This window comes from Lissotriton helveticus, chromosome 3_1 (assembly GCF_964261635.1).
Source record: "Lissotriton helveticus chromosome 3_1, aLisHel1.1, whole genome shotgun sequence".
Taxonomy (NCBI): Eukaryota; Metazoa; Chordata; class Amphibia; order Caudata; family Salamandridae; genus Lissotriton; species Lissotriton helveticus.
The window spans coordinates 851,463,317-851,482,736 of record NC_136061.1 but is presented as its reverse complement, the minus strand read 5'-3'; the positions used below and the strand labels follow the sequence as shown (position 1 = coordinate 851,482,736).

The 19,420-nt window shown below is 43.7% G+C and overlaps 1 protein-coding gene across 1 annotated transcript in view; it reads right to left on the bottom strand.

The window, feature by feature from the left end:
- Window positions 1–19,420, bottom strand: part of LOC144823032 (protein argonaute-3) — a 1,185,091-nt gene that overhangs the window by 85,189 nt on the left and 1,080,482 nt on the right. The window contains exon 16 of the mRNA XM_078681169.1: window positions 5,219–5,353. Coding sequence (XP_078537295.1) covers window positions 5,219–5,353 — 135 coding nt within the window. The remainder of the gene's footprint in view (window positions 1–5,218; window positions 5,354–19,420) is intronic.

The following is a 19,420-nucleotide window of genomic DNA, read 5'->3' as shown; positions in this document are numbered from 1 at the left end:
AAATTCTAAGGGGGGGACAGGCAAGGACAGATCCGGCGCCGCCGGACGTGGAGGCGACGCCAGACTCTCTCCAGAAGCCTCTGGAGAAGAGTCAACAATCCGGCATCGGGGCGGCGCCTAGGCGACTTTGGTCGGCGCCGACCCGGCCTCGTCCGGTGCCGACTCGGCTCCATCTGGCGAAGCTCAGTCTCAGTAAGCCAGACTACCACACTGTCATGGTCCAAACTATAGCTATTAGGATGACGTGAGTTTTGTCCCTACTTTGGGGGATGGGGGAAGTGCAGAAGTGGAAAGACACATAGGAGAATGGAGACCCATAGCAAGCCAAATATGTCTCCCACGGAATCTCTAGGCGGAAACTCCAGCGCTCAGTAATAGCGTCACTGCCAAGATCTTGGTGGTCCCAAAAATATCTACCCAAGGCATGTACCACCGGGCAAAGCTCCCTGAAAGCAATTACAGATGCAAACATGGTCCATGATTCACCAGATGAGACCTACTGAATTTGTCTGACCTGGCATTTAGTAAGCCCCTCCAAATGACTGATCGCCCATAAGATTCACTTGAGCCACTTCCAGAGTCGCAGTGGTTCCTGGCACAGGACCCCTAACACTACACCACCCTGCTCCTTGGAGTACCACATCGCGTTGGTGTTGTCAGTCAAGACCTGAACAGGCTTCCCCTTAATGGATAGGAGGAGGGACTTTAGAGCTAATTGTATGACACGAAACTTCAGAAGGCTTATGTAGTGCCTCTGCTTCACATGGGAACAAAAGCCCCTGATCTTCACTTCTCCCAGGTGACCAGCCCAGCGATAATGAATCCTTTACTACTGTGAGCTCTGGGTGGCGTAGGGAGAACGGCCTGCCACAGATCAGGTTGGTGTTCAACAGCCACCACTGGTATCTGAAAGGCAACATCCATGCTGCGCCTGCATGTGCCAATGAGCAGGAATGCAGGATGCAGAAGGCCAAGAATCCTTAGAATTATCTGTGCTGCAGCCCTGAAGTGAATACAAAACATGAGTACCATAACCTGAATGCCACAACATGTCCAGGATTTCCCCTAAGTAGGGAATTCGGTTCGTAGGTTGCAGATGGGATTTTGGCTTGTTGATGGAAAATCCCAGCAGTTATCAACGAGTGGTTTGTAACTGACTGTGTCAAGCCTGCCTTCAACAGCTCGTTGGGGTGCAGATAAACAAGGATCCCAGATACCATCACCTTTGTAAACACTCTGGGAGCTGGGGTAAGGTTTTGTGAGAACTCTGGGTGCTGACGTAGGGCTGAAGAATGGTAAGCTGAAAGTGCTCCAACCCCACCAACCGAAGGAAGCATCTGTGAGACTACAAGATAGACACACACCATGAATGTACATAACCTGCAAGTTCAAGGACAACATGCAGTCTCCTGGATCCAGATTGGAAAGTACCTGGGCCAGGGTCAACATCTTAAACTTGTCTTTCCGAAAGAAAGGTGTTTAGAAATGGAATTCTCTGTCTTTTTTGGGCACCAAAGAGTACCAAAAGCAACTCCTCATGCCATTCCATGTCTCAGGGCTTCTCTCTATAACCCCTTTGGTCAGCACTGATTTAACATCATGTGTTCCTGAGCAAAAAGGGAGGCTTGAAGTGCTGAACTCTGTACAAAAATAGGTAGGACAGCAGGGGGCGTATGTAAAAGGGAGGGTGTAAACATGCTAAACAACCTGCATTATCCTCTGATAACAGATAATTGCAATTACATGGCAGTTGTACAGGTAAAAATTAATTATGCCTCCTACCAGCTGTCCACAACCATGGGGGAGAAAATGAAAGCAGGAAACAGGCCTAGTGCTGACCATCATCTGCTCCACATCAGAAACAGACATCACCTTCAGGTTCAGAATAGGCACCAGTTGAGTTGAGGCCAGCACTGGAGCTGGTGAGCCCGATGAGGACTTTTGCACAGGAGGGCTTTGATAGACAAGGTGGGGAGAGGGGGGTGGGGGGAGGGTGGGGGGATAGTGGAGCCTCAGTGGGGTCAGTCGACCCCAGGAAAGGCCATCCTTGCAACTCCATAGGGCCCAAAGGCACTCCAGCGGAAACTAGCCTCATCCAAATAAATAGCAAAATCGTGTCCCTGAAGGCTTCTATCCGCTACAGTGTCAAAGACAGTCTAGGGAGATGCCAGGATCAGTACTTGAGTAGGCTCTGAGTACCATGGGTTGCAGTGCTATCCAGAAAGATTGCCAGTAGTTACACTTATTGCAAGCAGCCTCCCATCATCTTTAATGTGCTTCATGTACCACCCTAAGTGGCATGGGAAAGCCCAGCCGTGGGTCTCTTGCTCACTGTGTCACTGGAACAAAGCTGTACCCGGCTGATGAGCCCATAACTAGGGCGAACCCGGTCCGGGGTTGCTTTTGTTCCAGGTCAGGGTGGACTTGGCTTGGCAGTTGGGGTAACAATGGTAGCCTGGTGAGCAAAAGAACAATGAGTTTGAGTGCAACCCAAGTAATTGGCAGTGGTTAGACTTATTGCAAGCAGCCTTCCACCACCTTTAGTGTGTTTAATCTACCAACATAAGTGGCATGGGTGTGGGTAGACATGGGTACCATGCTCACTGTGTCATTTGAACAAAGCTGTACCCGGCTGACGAGTCCATAACGAAGGCGAAACTGATCCAGAGTTCCTTGAGTTCTGGTTCAGGGAGGATCTGACATGGCAGTTCAGGCTGGACTGTTTTCATGAGGAACAGGGTCAAGAGTGATTCACATATGACTGGGCCCAAAGTAAGGTGGCATGGTGAGAAAAATAACAATGGATTGGAGTGCTACCCCGAGCAATTGCCAGTGGTTAGGCTTGTTGCAAGCACCCTCCAATCACCTTTTCTATGTTTCATGTACTGTCCTAAGTGGCATTGGTATGCTCAGATGTGGGTCTCATGTTCAGTGTGTCATTGAAACAAAGCTGTACCCAGCTGGTGAGCCCAGAACTAGGGTGAAACCCGTCCTCGTTTGCTTGTATCTTGGTTCAGTGTGGACCTGGCTTGGCAGTACATTCTGGACTGTTCCCATGAAGAAAAGGTCAAGACTGATTTGCATATGGCTGGTTCCAAACTGAGGTGGCATAGAGACCAAAAGAACAATGGGTTGGAGTGCTACCCTGAGTGAAGGTTTGACTTATTGCAAGCAGCATCCCATCACCTTTTGTGTATTTCACAAGTAGGACAAGAGGGTTGTAGTTGAGTTCTCTGAGAGCAAACTATGTGACTTCTCCCAGGAACTGAAGTGATGGCACAAAGACGGGTCCCATTTGGACTTCTGGCGCTTTTGCTGAGAATTGTTATTTGACTTCCTCTTGGACTTGCTTGAGGACAGTGATCGGGAGCATGACTGGGACCTGGAGGAGGTTCGTTTTTCGAATTGTGACCTGCCCTATTTGTGCTCGGCAGTTTGAACTTCCACACCCTGGTGGCCTTTGGGTGAATAAGGGGGCATTTGCAGCAGGACTTCAAGAGATGCTTAAACCTTAGATACCACAGTCAGACTTCATGTGGACCCATACCCGCCTACTGCTTCTGGCAATCTCCAGACGGTTTGAAGTCTGTGGTCTTTGGGGATAACATTTCCCTACCACACTGTCTGGGAAAACGATTAGGGGGTTGGTGAAACACCAAGAAATGTTTGGGACTGACGCTCCAAATCTGTGTCAAGGAGTGCAGACAAAAACTGAACTGTTGTTAGTGCACAGGAATGGCACGTATATATGACTTCATACTGGCGCTGAGAGGCTGCCGCGGAGCCTGATGGCACCACATGTTGGCGCTTGGGAGCAAATGCTAGGAAACATTTGGGACCCAGTCTGGCATCTGGGGGAATTCAAAAGAGAAGAAACATGCAGTTAGAAGTATCCAACAGGAAACAATTGTATCTTATATAGGATGTTTGGAATTCCTCTTCTCTGAAGGTCTTGAATATGTGTCAAAATGGTGCTGGTGAAAATAAGTTAAAAGACCAGCTTAGTCTTCTTCTTCCCCATGCAGGAAAATGGTCCTTGCACTGCAGAGGTGCTTGAAAAATGAAAATACACCAACAATAGGACAACTAGTAAACATATTGTTTTACACACACATATTACAGGCCTAAAACGATGCCATTCATTGCAATGTATTAATTAATACTGGGCATACAATGGGAGATGGGCAAAGGCACAAAGCAATAAAGCATTGAAAGACATTTCAGATTTTTGGATCATGTTCCCAAACTGGAAGCAAAATGTTTGAGTTGCAAGTGTTGTTTTTTACATGTAGGAGAGAGTGATTCACTATGAGCTAATTTAGTATACTATTACAAAACATTAATACGCGATTCAATTTCCAAGTACAATGAGAACAGAGATAGACTAAGAGCAAAAAATATTTTAATGCAATCCTGAAGAAAATAGCACAAAGGCAGTAATTCAGGTACTAGAGTGTCAACAGTGAACGCATAGTGACTATCGACTATAACAGTGAATATAAGTGTGTATATACAAAGCAAATGACTTGGGTCACGGTAGCACACATAGGTATGTAAATATGACTGTAATTATGAATTACACAGCCCAGTCGTTCACTAAATGAAAGGGATATCAGAACAAAACAATACAGGACCCCTAAGAAGCATCAAACGAATAGTCAAATGACACTTTAGAAGTGTAGAGTGCTTACTCCTAGCAATTAGAGGTTCATAGCGGTACCAATACTGATTGGGTCTCTGAAGTCAGAACCTTTGCAGGTGTACTGCACTGTTTTGTCCTGATGAAGATTGAGTTGTGTAATTCACAATAATGTGCCTAGCTGTGCTTCTTTTCGCTATATGTATTCCATTAAAACATTTTTTGCTTTCAGGCTAGTCTCCAGTCTCATAATTTACGGTAAATTGTGCTTAGCAATTGAACTGCTTATTAATGCCTTGCAAAAGTGTACTAAATCATTTAGTCATAGAGAGAGAGTGCTTCAATATGGACTCATTTAGTCTAAATGAGTCCACGGTGAGCCACTCTCTCTCTTTTATGTACTTACCCATGTTCTTATTTGACATACTTGTGTTGCCCTTGTTTTCTCTACTACCAGTGTTTTTTCAACTGCAGATATTTTACCCTACAACACTGATGAATGCAGGCTGAGCAATCAAACACAGTATATCGATAATGCCAAGGAGCCGGCAAAACAATTATGTGGCAAATATGAAATACCCGCTCAGTCCGGTCAGCACAGAATAGCCTTGTATGGTGACGCTTTTGCACCACGATGTAGGTGATTCCTGGCTGGTAATCCTTCTCCAGACTGATGCATGCTTCTCGTATTGCTAGCAGCTCGTAATACAACACCTTCCAAAAAAGAACAAAAAGCATTTTATTATTAAAATGTTTTAATAGTGTGTAAAATAGATTTTTCTCTTACCGCAATTATATTTATAATATTATATATATATATATATATATATATATATATATATATATATATATATATATATACATATATATATATAAATCCAAACAAACGATCTTGAACCTCCAACCAGTGGCGAACAAAGACCAGCGAATCCCAAAGTAAGGCAAGATGTTTTATTGCACCAGTTTCAAAAAAGCACGCAGCGGACTGACGCGTTTCGGGCGGATGCCCTTGATCACAGTGATATATATATATATATATATGAATGCAAGTAAAATTGAGGATTGTATATACGAGGAAAATTGGCAAAATCGGTGGCTTGTCTTGCGCAAAATTGTTGAGAATTGTGTTTTAAACTGTAGTTTTTAAACTTAATTTGAATGATGTTCTAATCAAAAATGAGAAAAGAAGGGAGCGGGAAACATTTAAGGCTACCTACCGCTTCTATCTTCTTCCCCGCGCTGTTCTGCCAGATCTGCTTAACGGCTGCCATTTTGGCATGGCCGAGGTGAGCGGTCTAGCTGTTCTTGTTAGAAACAGGAATGGGGGTATTTAGACCGCTAGCTGGTGCAAATGCGCAGCGGGCGTGCCATAGACAAATCTGTCTGCGCCCAGCGCCAGCCATGCAATCGGGTATTTTTCTTTCGCAGATTTATATAGCGCAAACTCGACCCGAAGGTATTGGAGCGCTTTACACGAGCACCAGTTACGTTACAAAAGAACACATTCATTTTTTTGGTCGGCACGGGGAGATTAAGTGATTTGCACAGAATCACAGGATGTGGAGTCGACCCGAGGCTCGAACCTTGGTTTCCCAGCACCAAAGTTGGCAGCCTAGGCGTGAGACCACATCCTCTCCCCTAAGATGAAGCCAGAAGGATAGAAAGGCTGAGTGTAGAATACAAGAAAGACAATGGCGAAGAACATTCACAAATAAAGATAAGCAGCAACTGAAAGATTTGTTAAAAAATTATAAGATAGAAGTCAGAAGAGCAAATACAATTACCACTACAGCAAGTAAACCAAAAAAGGTTTTTAAGATCGTTAAAGAACTTGCTCACCCAGACTGCACAAAACAAATAGTAGAACAAACACAGGAACTATGTAATAAACTGTCAGACTTCTTCCATAATAAAGTGAAACTAATCATAAAAACATCAGTAAAGAGAACCCCCCCCCAAAGCAGACGGAAAACCCTAAAAGCATAGACCTATCCACAAGTCCTCCAAACAGTCCCAACATAACTCGACAGTAGTTGGAGCCTGATATAAAACTGACGGAAATAGCCTCATTAAATTAACTGAATTTCAGGGGACTAGCAATGTCAATTTACTCCGGCTCCACATAAACTCTGGAAAGAAAGGGGGAATTAACTATTCACAGCCTTATGGAAAATATGCAACCAATCACTTGCGACAGTGTCGGTTCCAGCAGAGTGGAAGAAAGCTCTCGTCCTCCCCTTGATGAAGAAACCCTAGGCTGATCCTAGAAACTTTCGACCTATCTCACAGCTCCTTTACCCAGTTAAGATTATAAAGAGGCATACTGGTAAAATATTGACAAATTTTCTACAATCTAATCACCTACGTGAACCCTAACAGGTGGGCTTTAGACTAGCGCATGTCACAGAATCTGCGCTAATCATAGCAACGGATGAGTTAAGAAGGCCAGTTGATGAGGGCAAATCAGAGTCCTGTTTTTTTTTTTTAGATCGGTTGCGTTCTACACTGTCAACCACCGAATCCTACTTGACAGACTAAAAGAGATTGGGTTCGAAGGCACCATCCTAAAATAGATTGAATCATATTTATCAGAGAGATGGCAAGCTATCTCTCTCCCCCCAATCAGAGTTCTAAGAGCTGATGCCTGGAGTGCCACAGGGGTCAGCACGGAGCCCTATTCTATTTAATGTGTCTTTACATCCCCTACTAACCCATATTAAATCCTTTGGGTTAACTTTCATAAACCATGCAGATGATACCCAGTTAATCAGGACCCAAAACAGCTGAATAACTTCCATAACTGCCTTACTGAAATGGCAAGTTGGCTCAGTAACGAGACACTACAATTTAACGGAGGCAAAACAGAGTTCCTGTGCTGCTCCCCCAATAAAGTTCCTGGCCAACTCTCAGATAACTTTTGGCCATGGATCTTAGTACGGCAAATTCAGTGCGAAATCTAGGAGTGCAGATAGATAGGAAACACTCCATGGAATCTCAGGTTAATAAAACATAGGCCACTTGTCATGGCTTGGTGTGAAACCTGAGAAAAATCGTCCCCTTGCTTCCACAGCCAGCTAGAAAGCTGGTGACCTAGTGTACATAGTCATAGTGTACAATTCTAAGCAGGATTGACTACTGCAAGGCCCTTCTACTGGGAATTCCAGACTATCTACTATAAAGATTACATATAATACAAGTTGTGGCGCCCTCAATAAATCATGGTCTGATTCTGCTAATGAAACCTTGAAGGAACTCCACTGGCTGCCAGTGAAAGAGAGAGGCACGTTCAAAGCAATGTCTATTGTCCATAAGGCCCTAAATGGTTCAGGACCCAGACACCTACAGGATAAATGTACCTACTATAAAACTGCAAGGAGGCTGAGATCATCTTCAGCTAACCTAGTGCAGGGGCCCAAGTTTAGGAAAACCAGGGTTGGAGGGGAGCTTTTCAAATTAAGGCAGCACAAGCCTGGAATAAGCTGGCCAGCTTCCTCAGATCAAACACAGACCCATTTAGTTTTAGAAAGAGCCTAAAAACCTAGCTCTAGCCTAAATAAACCAAGAACCGATGTCTCGAGTCTTTATTTGACCATCTCAGATGTACTCTGAAAGCGCCAAGATGCCTGCCAGGTGAATGTTGCGCTTTACAAATGAACAATAATAAAGAATATGTGAAGATTTCACTTTATAGAGAGGCAAATTAAGCACGCTGATGCCTACAGAATGAACTGTATATAAACGTCTTATTGTATGTTTAAGATTGAGAATGGACAATAATTTGTGATGTGTATTGGGAATAAATTAAAGTAGAGATACTTTCTCTTTTTGTACATGTTTGATTAATAAAGGGTTATAAAGAATATATATTGACTTCTGTGAGATAGTTATGATTATTGAGTACTTCTCGCCACACATGTTACATAATTCATTAAAATATCAGTCTGACTGAATGGGAGGTGCCAGGACAGAGCCATGGTCATCAGTTAACCTGAATTAAATTGTATTGTAACCATTCTAAGATTCCCCATTCTTGTAACTGATTTTTCTGAGGGTCTGGCTTCTGATGAATATAAAGGCCCAAGAAATGTTTGAACTGAAGGCATGTGAACAACTCCTATAGATTTCTGCATTTCATACACACAGGTTGAGAAATGTTTGAGGTCAACGGGATCGTGTAATTAACTCTATCACCTACAAATAAAACACACAAGCATACATTCACACACATCATGGTACTTAATGTTAATAATTCCTGATATAGCACATGTACAACACTGGTTTCTTGGTGCTGAATGTATAAGTCTGTCTGACAGAGCACGGAGTGGAGTGAGAATCAGTAAGTAGGTCTATTTAAGCAGCAGTAAGCTTGTTTAAACAGCCAGGTTTTCAAATGCATTTGAAAAAACATGAAGTCTGTTTCCATGCATAAGTGATCTAGGAGAGAGTTTCATTGTCCTGGCGCTTGCACAGAGAAGCTTCGGCCTCCGGATCTTTGTTTGTCATGTCTGTGTATTGTTAAGTAATTTGCTGATAGTGATCGTAAGATACATGTAGGTATATATTCAGTCATTTCCTTAGCCACGAACAGTGGTGTCATTCCATGTAAGAACCTTGAAAGTTAAGCAGCATGTTTTGATTTGCATCCTTTGCTTAGTTGGGACTGGGAGTAATGAACCTGTTCCAAGACGGATATCACGTGGGCTCTCTTTGGTAATTTGAAAACGAATTGTGGAACTTCATCTTGTACCCACTTATAGTCTATGTAAAGCATTATTTGGGGAGTCCCAAATATGTAGAGTTTGCACAATCTAGCCTGGACAAATCAGAGCGATGATTGCCATTCTAGTACTTCCATATACAACAAGCATTTGCAATGCAATAGGTCTCGCATTAGGAAAGCTTGAGCTATTGGTCTTGTAAAGACACATTTTGTATTTATGTGTTGGTTTTGAAAATAGCTAAATTAATAGCTTTGTCATTTACAATTCGAATAGTTTTAACTTTCGTAAATGTGACACCTAAAGCATTTGTAATGCAATATGTGTTGTATTTACGTGACTTAGATGTATTGATATTACAAAAAACAATGGCTTTTAATTTTTTTAAATAATTAATACTTAAATAAAAGTTATTGTAATTTATAATGGCAATAGCTTAAACTTTTGTAAATAACTTTTGTGAAGATTATGTTCAGTGTATTTTATTGTGACGTAAATCCATGAACAGAAGTGAAATAATAACATCTTTTTGTGACATTTGTAATAAAGCTTGAAACATTGAGAGAACATATTTGAACCAGTTGTTGTTGAATGGTTGCACAGATTGATGCTGTGGTGGCGACGAGTGATGCTGTGGCATTCAGTGATGCTGTGGTAGCGCATAGTGATGTTGTGGTGCCCCTGAGTGATGCTGTGGTGGTTCTGAGTGATGCTGTGGTGATGCGATAGATAGAGTGAGTGCGATAGATAGATAGAGGGAGGGCGATAGATAGATAGAGGGAGGGCGATAGATAGATAAGGAAGGCGATAGATAGAGGGAGGGCGATAGATGGAGGGAGGGCGATAGATAGAGTGAGGGAGAGCGATAGATTGATAGATAGATAGATAGATAGTGAGGGCGATAGAGTGAGTGTGGGCAATAGAGTGAGTGAGGGCGATAGAGTGAGTAGGGCGATAGGTAGAGTGAGGGCGGTAGAGTGAGGGCATGAGGGTGGTAGAGTGAGGGCGGTAAAGTGGTAGAGTGCGGTCGGTAGAGTGGTAGAGTGAGGGCGGTAGAGTGGTAGAGTGAGGGCGGTAGAGTGAGGGCGGTAGAGTGAGGGTGGTAGAGTGGTTGAGTTTGTGCGTTAGAGTGAGGGCGGTAGAGCGGTAGAGTGAGGGCGGTAGAGTGAGGGCGGTAGAGTGAGGGCAGTAGAGTTCTGGCGTGAGGGCTGTAGAGTGGTAGAGTGAGGACAGTAGAGTGAGGGCGGTAGAGTGGTAGAGTGAGGGCGGTAGAGTGAGGGCAGTAGAGTGGTCGAGTGAGGGCGGTAGAGTGAGGGTGGTAGAGTGGTAGAGTGAGGGCGGTAGAGTGGTAGAGTGAGGGCGAAGAAATCTAGAGTCGAAGCCTAACCACTGCCCTTCTTACAGAAATAGCATGTTTTATGTAATTTCCAACTCACGTGGATAGCAGGAACACATATTTGAAAGGTTGCTACTGCAATAAAAGAGAAACGATTTGTTTCCCACTCAGCCACGTCAAAACATGCAAACAAGTTCCCTAAAAAAAAAAAACCTTCAGCATAGATAACTAGGTTTTAGTAAGACGTATTGGAAACCATAGAACGGCAAGAGGAAAGGCAGCGCTGGGAGGGGGGCTGGGAAACCATGCCAGCATTCCGGTTCACGAGCAGATGGTACTGTTTATGACCTGCGGAGCGCGTGAAGTGGCTGGTGGCAAATGGAATCAGAGCTGCCGCGGTCGCTTTGATGTTCTTGTCTTGCTTTGTGCTCTTTGAGTACCCCGTGCCTTTCCAAGCAAGAGCCACGTACCCCATGCACTACAAAATAACCATAGTATTATGATGCATCTACAAACGGCCAGGTGCTAGAACAACCTTGTTTTTTGTATTTATAACATCGCAACATATATGTAAAAAAATACTGATCACAATTATTTAAAATCATCACACAGTACAATACACGATGCTACTAAAAAAGAACATAGGTCGTCATAAAAGAAGCATCCTTTCAATCAACATTGTTCCGCAGATTTGATTTAAAATAAATTACAATTTTCTTAAGGCTCTGACCCCGTGATCGCGGAGGTGTCCGTGGCAGATGCCGTTTGCATTCAATCATTGTTCTACGCGAGCGTGCTCGGTAGATTTGCACAGGCGTGCGCCGGTGTGCATATTTGCACTTCAATTTTTTAAATAATTATTTCTGACTTTCCTATTTGGTCCCCTGTACTACTCCCTTGTAGCGGAGTGCTTATTTCAACAGATTTTTGCCCCGTGTGATGTTTGGCAAATAAAAAAAACGATTCTATTTCAAACTCGGCACCCGTTTCAAGTCAGCCAAGAAGAAAGTGTGCTCTGAGTTGCCCGCTTTCTTCACGAGACAGGATATGTTTGTTCCTGCATATTTACATTGATATAGTGCATTTGTGCAATGGAATGCTAAGAAAGGGCAACGACTAAAGCGCAACATGTTATTTCGTTTATAAAAAGACTTTGCAGAATATTTTCGTGGTCTTTGCACTCTTGCATAACAACTTGAAAACGGTATTTGTTATTGAATCGACTCTGTGCGGATGAAGGGCTGGGCAGCCCTACGTACTGGTGTGCGAGTCCCGGCTCCACTCGCCTGGAAGCAGAATCAGCTGAAAGGTAGAATTATGTCTTTCTCACATTACATTTAGTGAAAAAAATATATATACAAAGGAGATAGTAAATGCACATTGATCTACTATTTTAAACGTGTTCCCTGGCATTGCAGTTGCTTATCAGGACTGAACCGGGAGCCCTGTTTTGGGAGGCTAACATCAAACGTCCTTCCTAAATCGGTCGAGCTGCGACCTGCCATCAAAAAGTAAAGCAGAGCCACCGGCGTGTCAGCAAAATGAAAACTGAAAATCGTCATCCTCGTATTAAAACTGTGCGTCATTTTTTGGGGTTATTTAATAAGTGTTAAATAGATGCAAAAATCGTCTTACATAAATGACGAGTAATCTTATATATGCCTACATTTGGCTGCAACGAATTTGAGTATTATAGCTCTCCAAAGTCAGTTCGTCACTTGAGGCGCCGTTTGGTAATAGTGTGTCGCCAAGAGCCGGATAGTCACGTGTGCAGCTCGCACTTCACCCTCAGCTTGAGAGAAACGATTTGTAGCAGGTGAAGTGGCTGGTGGCAAATGGAATCAAAGCGTCCGGTCGTTTTGATGTTCTTGGCTTATCTTGCTTTGTGGGAGGGTTATGGGGAGCAAATTCCTGTGCACGCGCCTGGCTCACATGAACTGTACGCGATCCGCAGTGGGTAGACTTTTTAGGTCTGCTTACTATAAATCTCACCTATCATCCCCCAACGGCCCCAACAACGCTAGGATGCCTGGCTTCACCTTGGAGGTGCCCAGGAGTGGGCACTTCACGGGGAAAAGCCAGGAAGGGTTCCACACCGGTATGCGTACAAGCACCGAGATACCCTCATGGGTCGATTCGTGCACTATACAAGTACTACTACATTTACATTTACATCCCTTCGGGATGGAATAGGCGAGACCTAAAAAGGGTGTTAGCATCCTAATCACTCTCGCAAGTAATATCCGTTTTGAAGCCACAGCATCAATCTGTGGTTTCATAGAAGAACTTCTATCTATTATCACCCTCCCTCAGACTTTTGGCAGAGACCTTGGATATAGGTGTGGAGCCAATTTCCAGTGGGCAGTATAAATGAGTCCAGCAGTTGAGCTCGTTGTTCATGACTACTACCACTGTTTTTATGCATTTAGTTTCAAATGGTTGTTTCCCAACAAAAACCATATGAAATACAATGTGTTTTGTAAATCTAGCTGGGAAGATGTTTTGCCATCTAAGCAGATGGATATCTGATTATCATCTGCATGATTATACAACCTGTAGCCTCTTGTTGCTAGTTAATTTATTAAAGCTATAACATATATATTTAAAAGTGGGAGATAAAGAAGTGAATTGAGGGACTCCACCTTTTAGCACCTGCCAAGAAAGGTGAGACTTGAACTGCTGGTGCCTGGATTATTAAAAATGATTTCACTCAGAATAATGGGGAGCCGCCAGGTCCTGCCACCGCTACACGACTCTATCAAAGGCAGCCAATAAGCCCAGTAATACAAGTGCTTATACCAATCCTTTATCTATATCAATTGTTTCATCACCTGTTAATGATAGTTACTCAGTTTCTGTGTTATTCTCCAGGCGAAAGCCTGTCTGCTGAGAGTCAATATAGTTGGAGGCTTGAAGTTAATTGCACATCGTTTGGCCAACATGGGCTTCTAAGATTTTCGCAGCATATGGTAGTAGTGATATAGGGTGGTATTTTTTAAAAATATTTCTGGTTAATCACCCTGTTTCATAATTGGATTGCGATAGCATTTTAAAAAACATTTTAGAATAGCCCCCTGGGCGAGTTATTGAGGATGGTCATTAAAGTTCCATAATTACTAGAGCCATATTTGGCATAACTGTAGGGGGGCATGCGACCAGTGTAGATCAATAATTAACTTTTGTCATCAAGCTTTTTAGTATATCCATTGATTGAAATATAGATAGACTAGTATGAATGATTTAATTGCTTACTGATTGCTTGAATTACGTTTTGACACCATATATGATTGCTACTATTTTATCAATAAAAAATTGTGAATGGGTCGACCTTTATGAAACTCTTTCTGGCGAAAGAAAGCACATTCATAATTTAAAAAACCTCTTTCTGAGTGTTGGAGGTTTCAGAAATCTTGTTGGAGTAATACGCCAATTTTATCCTTAATACCAGTGGCGGTTTCACCATTTGGGCAGTGGGGCGTTGCCCCACTAATACATTTGGGCAATTAATTGAGCGCGCCGCTGCAAATTAAAATACAAGTAATCCTGTTTATTAATTTAAAAAAGCTGTGCCCGATCGCAACGTCATCACATCACGTGACAACCAGCCTGGCTTGCAATTACTCACTCTCACCGTCGTTACTATGGGCTGCACGGGGCTGGCCTGGCACAGTGAGTGCGCACTGCGCATGTGGGGTTTGACCGGCTGCCTTTCCTGTAGCTGCTAACCCTATGGCCTTTCAAAAGCAAGCATGTCTGAGTACGGGGTATGTCCGAAGCCACAGACCCCAGTGGTTCGAAAATGAGCGTAGTTTTATTTCTTGCTCACTTCAATCCTGACGCTGCTCTCTTCAGAGAGCAGCTCTCCTCTGAAGAGAGCAGCGTCAGGATTGGCTGCTGCAGTGCTGCAGCATGTAGTGGTGTGCGGTTGCCAGTCTAGTCTTGCACCGCAGGGATGGGAGCGAGTGTCAATGCCCAATCACTGTGACGACTGTAGGCTTAGTGTGTGTTAAGCCATTCAGTGATTGGATGGACTGGACATTCAATCCTCCTCTCTGCAGGAGAGCACGTGCAGTCCGAGGAGTCGACTCGAGTGAGATCGTGGTTCGAGAATCATCGAGACTGTGACAGACAGTGAGTGACTGTGTGTGACACACACTGACTACTGACCTCTACGAGCGACGCAAGGTGTGTGCATATATATATAAATTAATTCAATAAATCCCCCGTTGACATACGTTCGCTGTCTGGGCCTAGCTCCGCGTGATATTTGCTACAGTACGGCGCCAGGATTTCTTTCTTCTTATTATAGTCATTTAAAATTGGAAACTTGTGTCCGAGTAGCAATGATTATTGAAATGCGCAATATTTAAACATCTGTACCCACGTTATCTGTGTTAAATAAGCCAAAACTCAGGAGTCCCACAAAAGTGCGAAATATGACATAGCACAACTGCATTTCTCTTAGTAAAGCGAGGTGCTTTTTAGTCAGATCTATAGTGTTGGTGTGGGTGGTGGTACAGTGACAGACACAACGAAAATGAAAACGGACGTGCCGGTTATTGTTCGCCTTTACAAACGGATCGGTTACAGGCCGAGGGACGCCTTTATATTGAGTCTGTTTAGTTGTAGGCAAACCTTCGAGTCAATTGAGCGTTACCTGCCTTTCCGAGGGTGGGCTGGGCGTGACATGGAGGTAATCCGTCATCATGGGGCTCCCGTTATGCCCAATGCCAGTGAATATCTATGAGAGTTAGGAGACTTCGGACAGGCTCAATATAAAGGCGTCCCTCGGCCTGTAACCGATCCGTTTGTAAAGGCCGAGGGCCCGTCGTCACATTCTGCAAGGGCCCCGTGATTTTTGGTTGCGATACTCAGGATGAGGGGAACTGTACACCCTGCGGCCAGCTACACATCCCGCCCTCTGCACTGTTAAAATAGGAGCCAACGTGAGAATGTCTCTTCAAGGCTGCACGCCGCTTCACTTGTGGGCCTCATTCCAAGGCGGGTCATGCACACGGTACACGACAAGGCAGAGTCTAAGAAACCCTGAATAGCTAGCACTGTTCTGATGTGTGTACTAGACAGTATCCCACAACAAGAGAACACAACAATAACACACTCATCCCATAATGGGCAGTTGAACATGTTACTCAAACCTCGCTTACTGAGGCGCCTTGAGTGGGCATCCGAGGAACAGACTGGTATTCTAGGCACGTAGGCCCATCAAGCATTCTGAGATGCACAATAGTTAATGTAATTATAAAGCTGCGGGTATACCAGGGTCCAAATTACAGTTGGGGATTTTGATTGATGGGTGTCTCTCTCCATCGTTCACTGTCGGGATATTTATTACCGATTGCTTTCGATTTCATGCATGATTTGAAGTAAAGTGATTATTAATTTAAACAAAAGTGTTTGCAGATCAGACAAAAGTACACCGTACGAGCATGGAAAATATAATATCCATGTGCTGTTGCAGCTTAGATGAAAATAACTCTGTACTACAATTCAGTACATCTAAGACAGCGAACAGTTAAGATAAATATTTAGAGACATTATTTTTATACTTGGCAATGTCGACTGGTGTTTTGGCTTGAACACAGCACAAGATGAATTCCGTTTTTACCACTATTGCGGCCCCATATCAAGTGAAGGCTGAGACCAGCATGTGTGCATGGTTACAGAAACTGACCATAGCATACATGGACCTCACGAGGGCTGTATGTAGGAATATGTTTGGGTCTGGTGTATGAAACATATGCCTAAGACCTATATTAACAATACGAATAATGACTTGATATTGTACAGTGCTTCATCCGTCTCTTCTACTGTATCTAAGCACTATAATTAAAACGTTCCGAACACACACTTTTTTATATTCCTTTTACCTACCTACGGGGTATGAAAGGTTGAGTGTGCTCTGCCTATAGTCAAACATTGACATTCTGCTGCCTTGAAAGAGCATTCTGCTTCTTGAACCATCGTGGCATTTATTCCCTGATGTCCCAGCCAGAGTCAAGGTGACATCACGGTTGGCACTTATGGGACAGCAGATTTTCAAGTGAGGCACAAGCAACTCTCAAATCATAGATTTTTACATTTATTGTTGAGGTCTCCGAGGTACATGTCATATCTGTAGTTAGTCCCATAAAAAAGTGTAAGCAATTATAGGCCAGCTGGCTGTTCACTGTGGTGTATTATGCTTCAGGAATTATGATGGGCCAAAGTCAGCAACCTTAGCATGGGTTAAATGTCTCACTAAGGTGTTAGTAAGGATACCGCTTGTAATTTGTAATTAAACCCATGTTTAGTTAACAGATGCAAGTGAAAACTAGTTTTTCAAGCTCATGTGTTTTTTTATTTTTACCTCTGGTGTCATCCTGCTGCTTCCATTTTTATCTAAAGCCAATTTGTTTTTTGGTTGGAACATTGCATGCTGTAGACGGTTTCTTAAGGACACACTCAGACTTCAATGTTCAAGTCATTGAAAAGTTTGCTTCCATTAAAAACAGACGTGCTGATTTTAATTACAAAAAGTGAACACTCTATTTAGATGCTGCTAGTTTGCGTCCTGTTTATTTGTTTGTTATTAAAATACATCTGTGAGGTACTCAGCAATGCATTGTGTTTCAAAGTCTGTTATGAAGCTCTGTGGTTATGCTGAATAAGCAGCTACCTATGTTATATGACACCACTTTATTAATGTAATAACTGCACTTTCACAATTGCTTTATTATTTATTTATTTATTTTTGATATTTATTAAGCGCGAACAAATGCCCGTGGGCGTCTCGGCGCTAAGACTCAGAACGTGGATCTCCGATGCTGGTTCTTGGATGGATTACTGGTTGAACAACCAGGTTTTTAGCCTTTTGCAGGATAGCAAGAGAGAATGACTCGACCTGATCGAAGCCATTGTCTGGCTGCCGTGACCATGAACCGTCGGTCTCCCCAGGAAACTGTTTTAGTGCGAGGAACTGCTAATTGATACATTGTTGTGGATCTGAGTTGTCTGGGGGGACAGTAGAGTGTCAACTGGTCTTTAAAAAACTGTGGACCCTGCTTGTGTAGAGCTTTGAAACCTATGCAAAGTGTCTTGAATTTTATCCGATTTTTGATTGTAAGCCAATGGTACTTACGGATTGTTTCGGCAATCGGCTTGAATTTGGGGGTCCTGGAAAGCAGTCTTGCTGCGGCGTTTTGTATTGTTTGCATTTTGTTAACCACCCGAGATTGTGCATTGGCAAATAAGCCATTGCAATAATCCAGTGCGGACAACACCAGAGTGCTTACCACGGTTTTTCCGGCACTATCTGGTAGGAACGGGATTATTTTTCTTATAAGTCTCAGCTTATAAAAAGCTGTTGTTGCTATTTGATTAGCATGAGCAACAAAGTTGAGGTTTTCATCGAAGATGACTCCCAAGTTCCTAACCTTGGGGACCGGTTCAGGAAGAACTCCAAAGGAAGAGGGCCACCAGGCGGGAGACCAGCCTGGAGAGAGTTTTCCAAAAATGACAACCTCAGTTTTCTCGGAGTTAAGCTTAAGGCAATTGGAGGCCATCCAGTCTCCAATTGCAAGCATGCCTTTTTGGAAGCCTTCTGCCACCCTTTCTCCATCATTGTTGATGGCAAGCACTAACTGAGTGTCATCTGCGTATGAGGTAAGGCTCATCCCGTGTGATTTTATGACTTTGGCTAGGTCCGACACATAAATTTTAAAAAGTGTCGGACTCAGCGATGAGCCTTGAGGAACCCCACAAGGCAGAGACAGTTTAGCCGACTGGAAAGGTCCCAGGGTGACAGCCTGGGTTCTTGCAGATAAAATTATATTAACCTTCCTGCTTTCACAAATTTGCTTAAAAACGCACCATTTGTCCACTCTTTTTTCAAAAGTTTCTCGGGGGGAAATCCCCCCGAACACTCCTTAGGGGGTTCGGGCTCGCTCGGTACGCAAGCTCGCTATGGTGCAGTATCATTATCTTTTTACGCCTCACCACTTCCAAATGTCACCAGCTGCCACTGCTTAATACTTTACATCTATAGTCTATCATGCCTTGTTTAAATCCTTTCTTGTTTACCTCACCATAGGCTTCTACCAATTCTTGAGAAAACCAAGGAGCTGGTGTACTTTTTTTTGTTATTCCTCTATTTACCATCGGGGAATGTAAATTACTTTCTTAATTTATCAATGCAGTAAATTCTCGCTCTGCGTCATCTAGGAATGAACTCATTAGGCAGCACCTGTTTTGAAGCGTTGTTAACATGTCTTGTGAATTACTACTGTGTCATTTGTGGATTACTTTCATTTCAATTTGACTCTTGTGTTGTAGTTTCAAGGATGGTATGTCAAACTTAATCAGAAAATGGGGCGTGGCCAAGCACCGGCTGAAGATGGCCGTGCAGTGAAGGGTCTCCGTCCTCCGTCCTAGCCCACATCTATCCTGGAAAGTGATCCGCTATATCCCTCGACAGTCTTCATGACCGGAACGTCTGCAGAGCCCATCCAGTCGGTTCCGGGGTTCGGAGTGTGTCCAGCTGCGTAGATATCGCACCCGGACACTTCGGCCTGCGACAGGGCCCGAAGCCTGAGCGTAAAGTGGTGGCCTAGCTAGGTGAGAGGCTCCGATCGGCCCTTTGCTCCCAGCGGTGGTGCCGCGGCTCGAGGAGCCGACGTTGAGAACCTGCAAAATCGAACCGCCTGGGCGGAGAAGATCTCAGCGCACGGC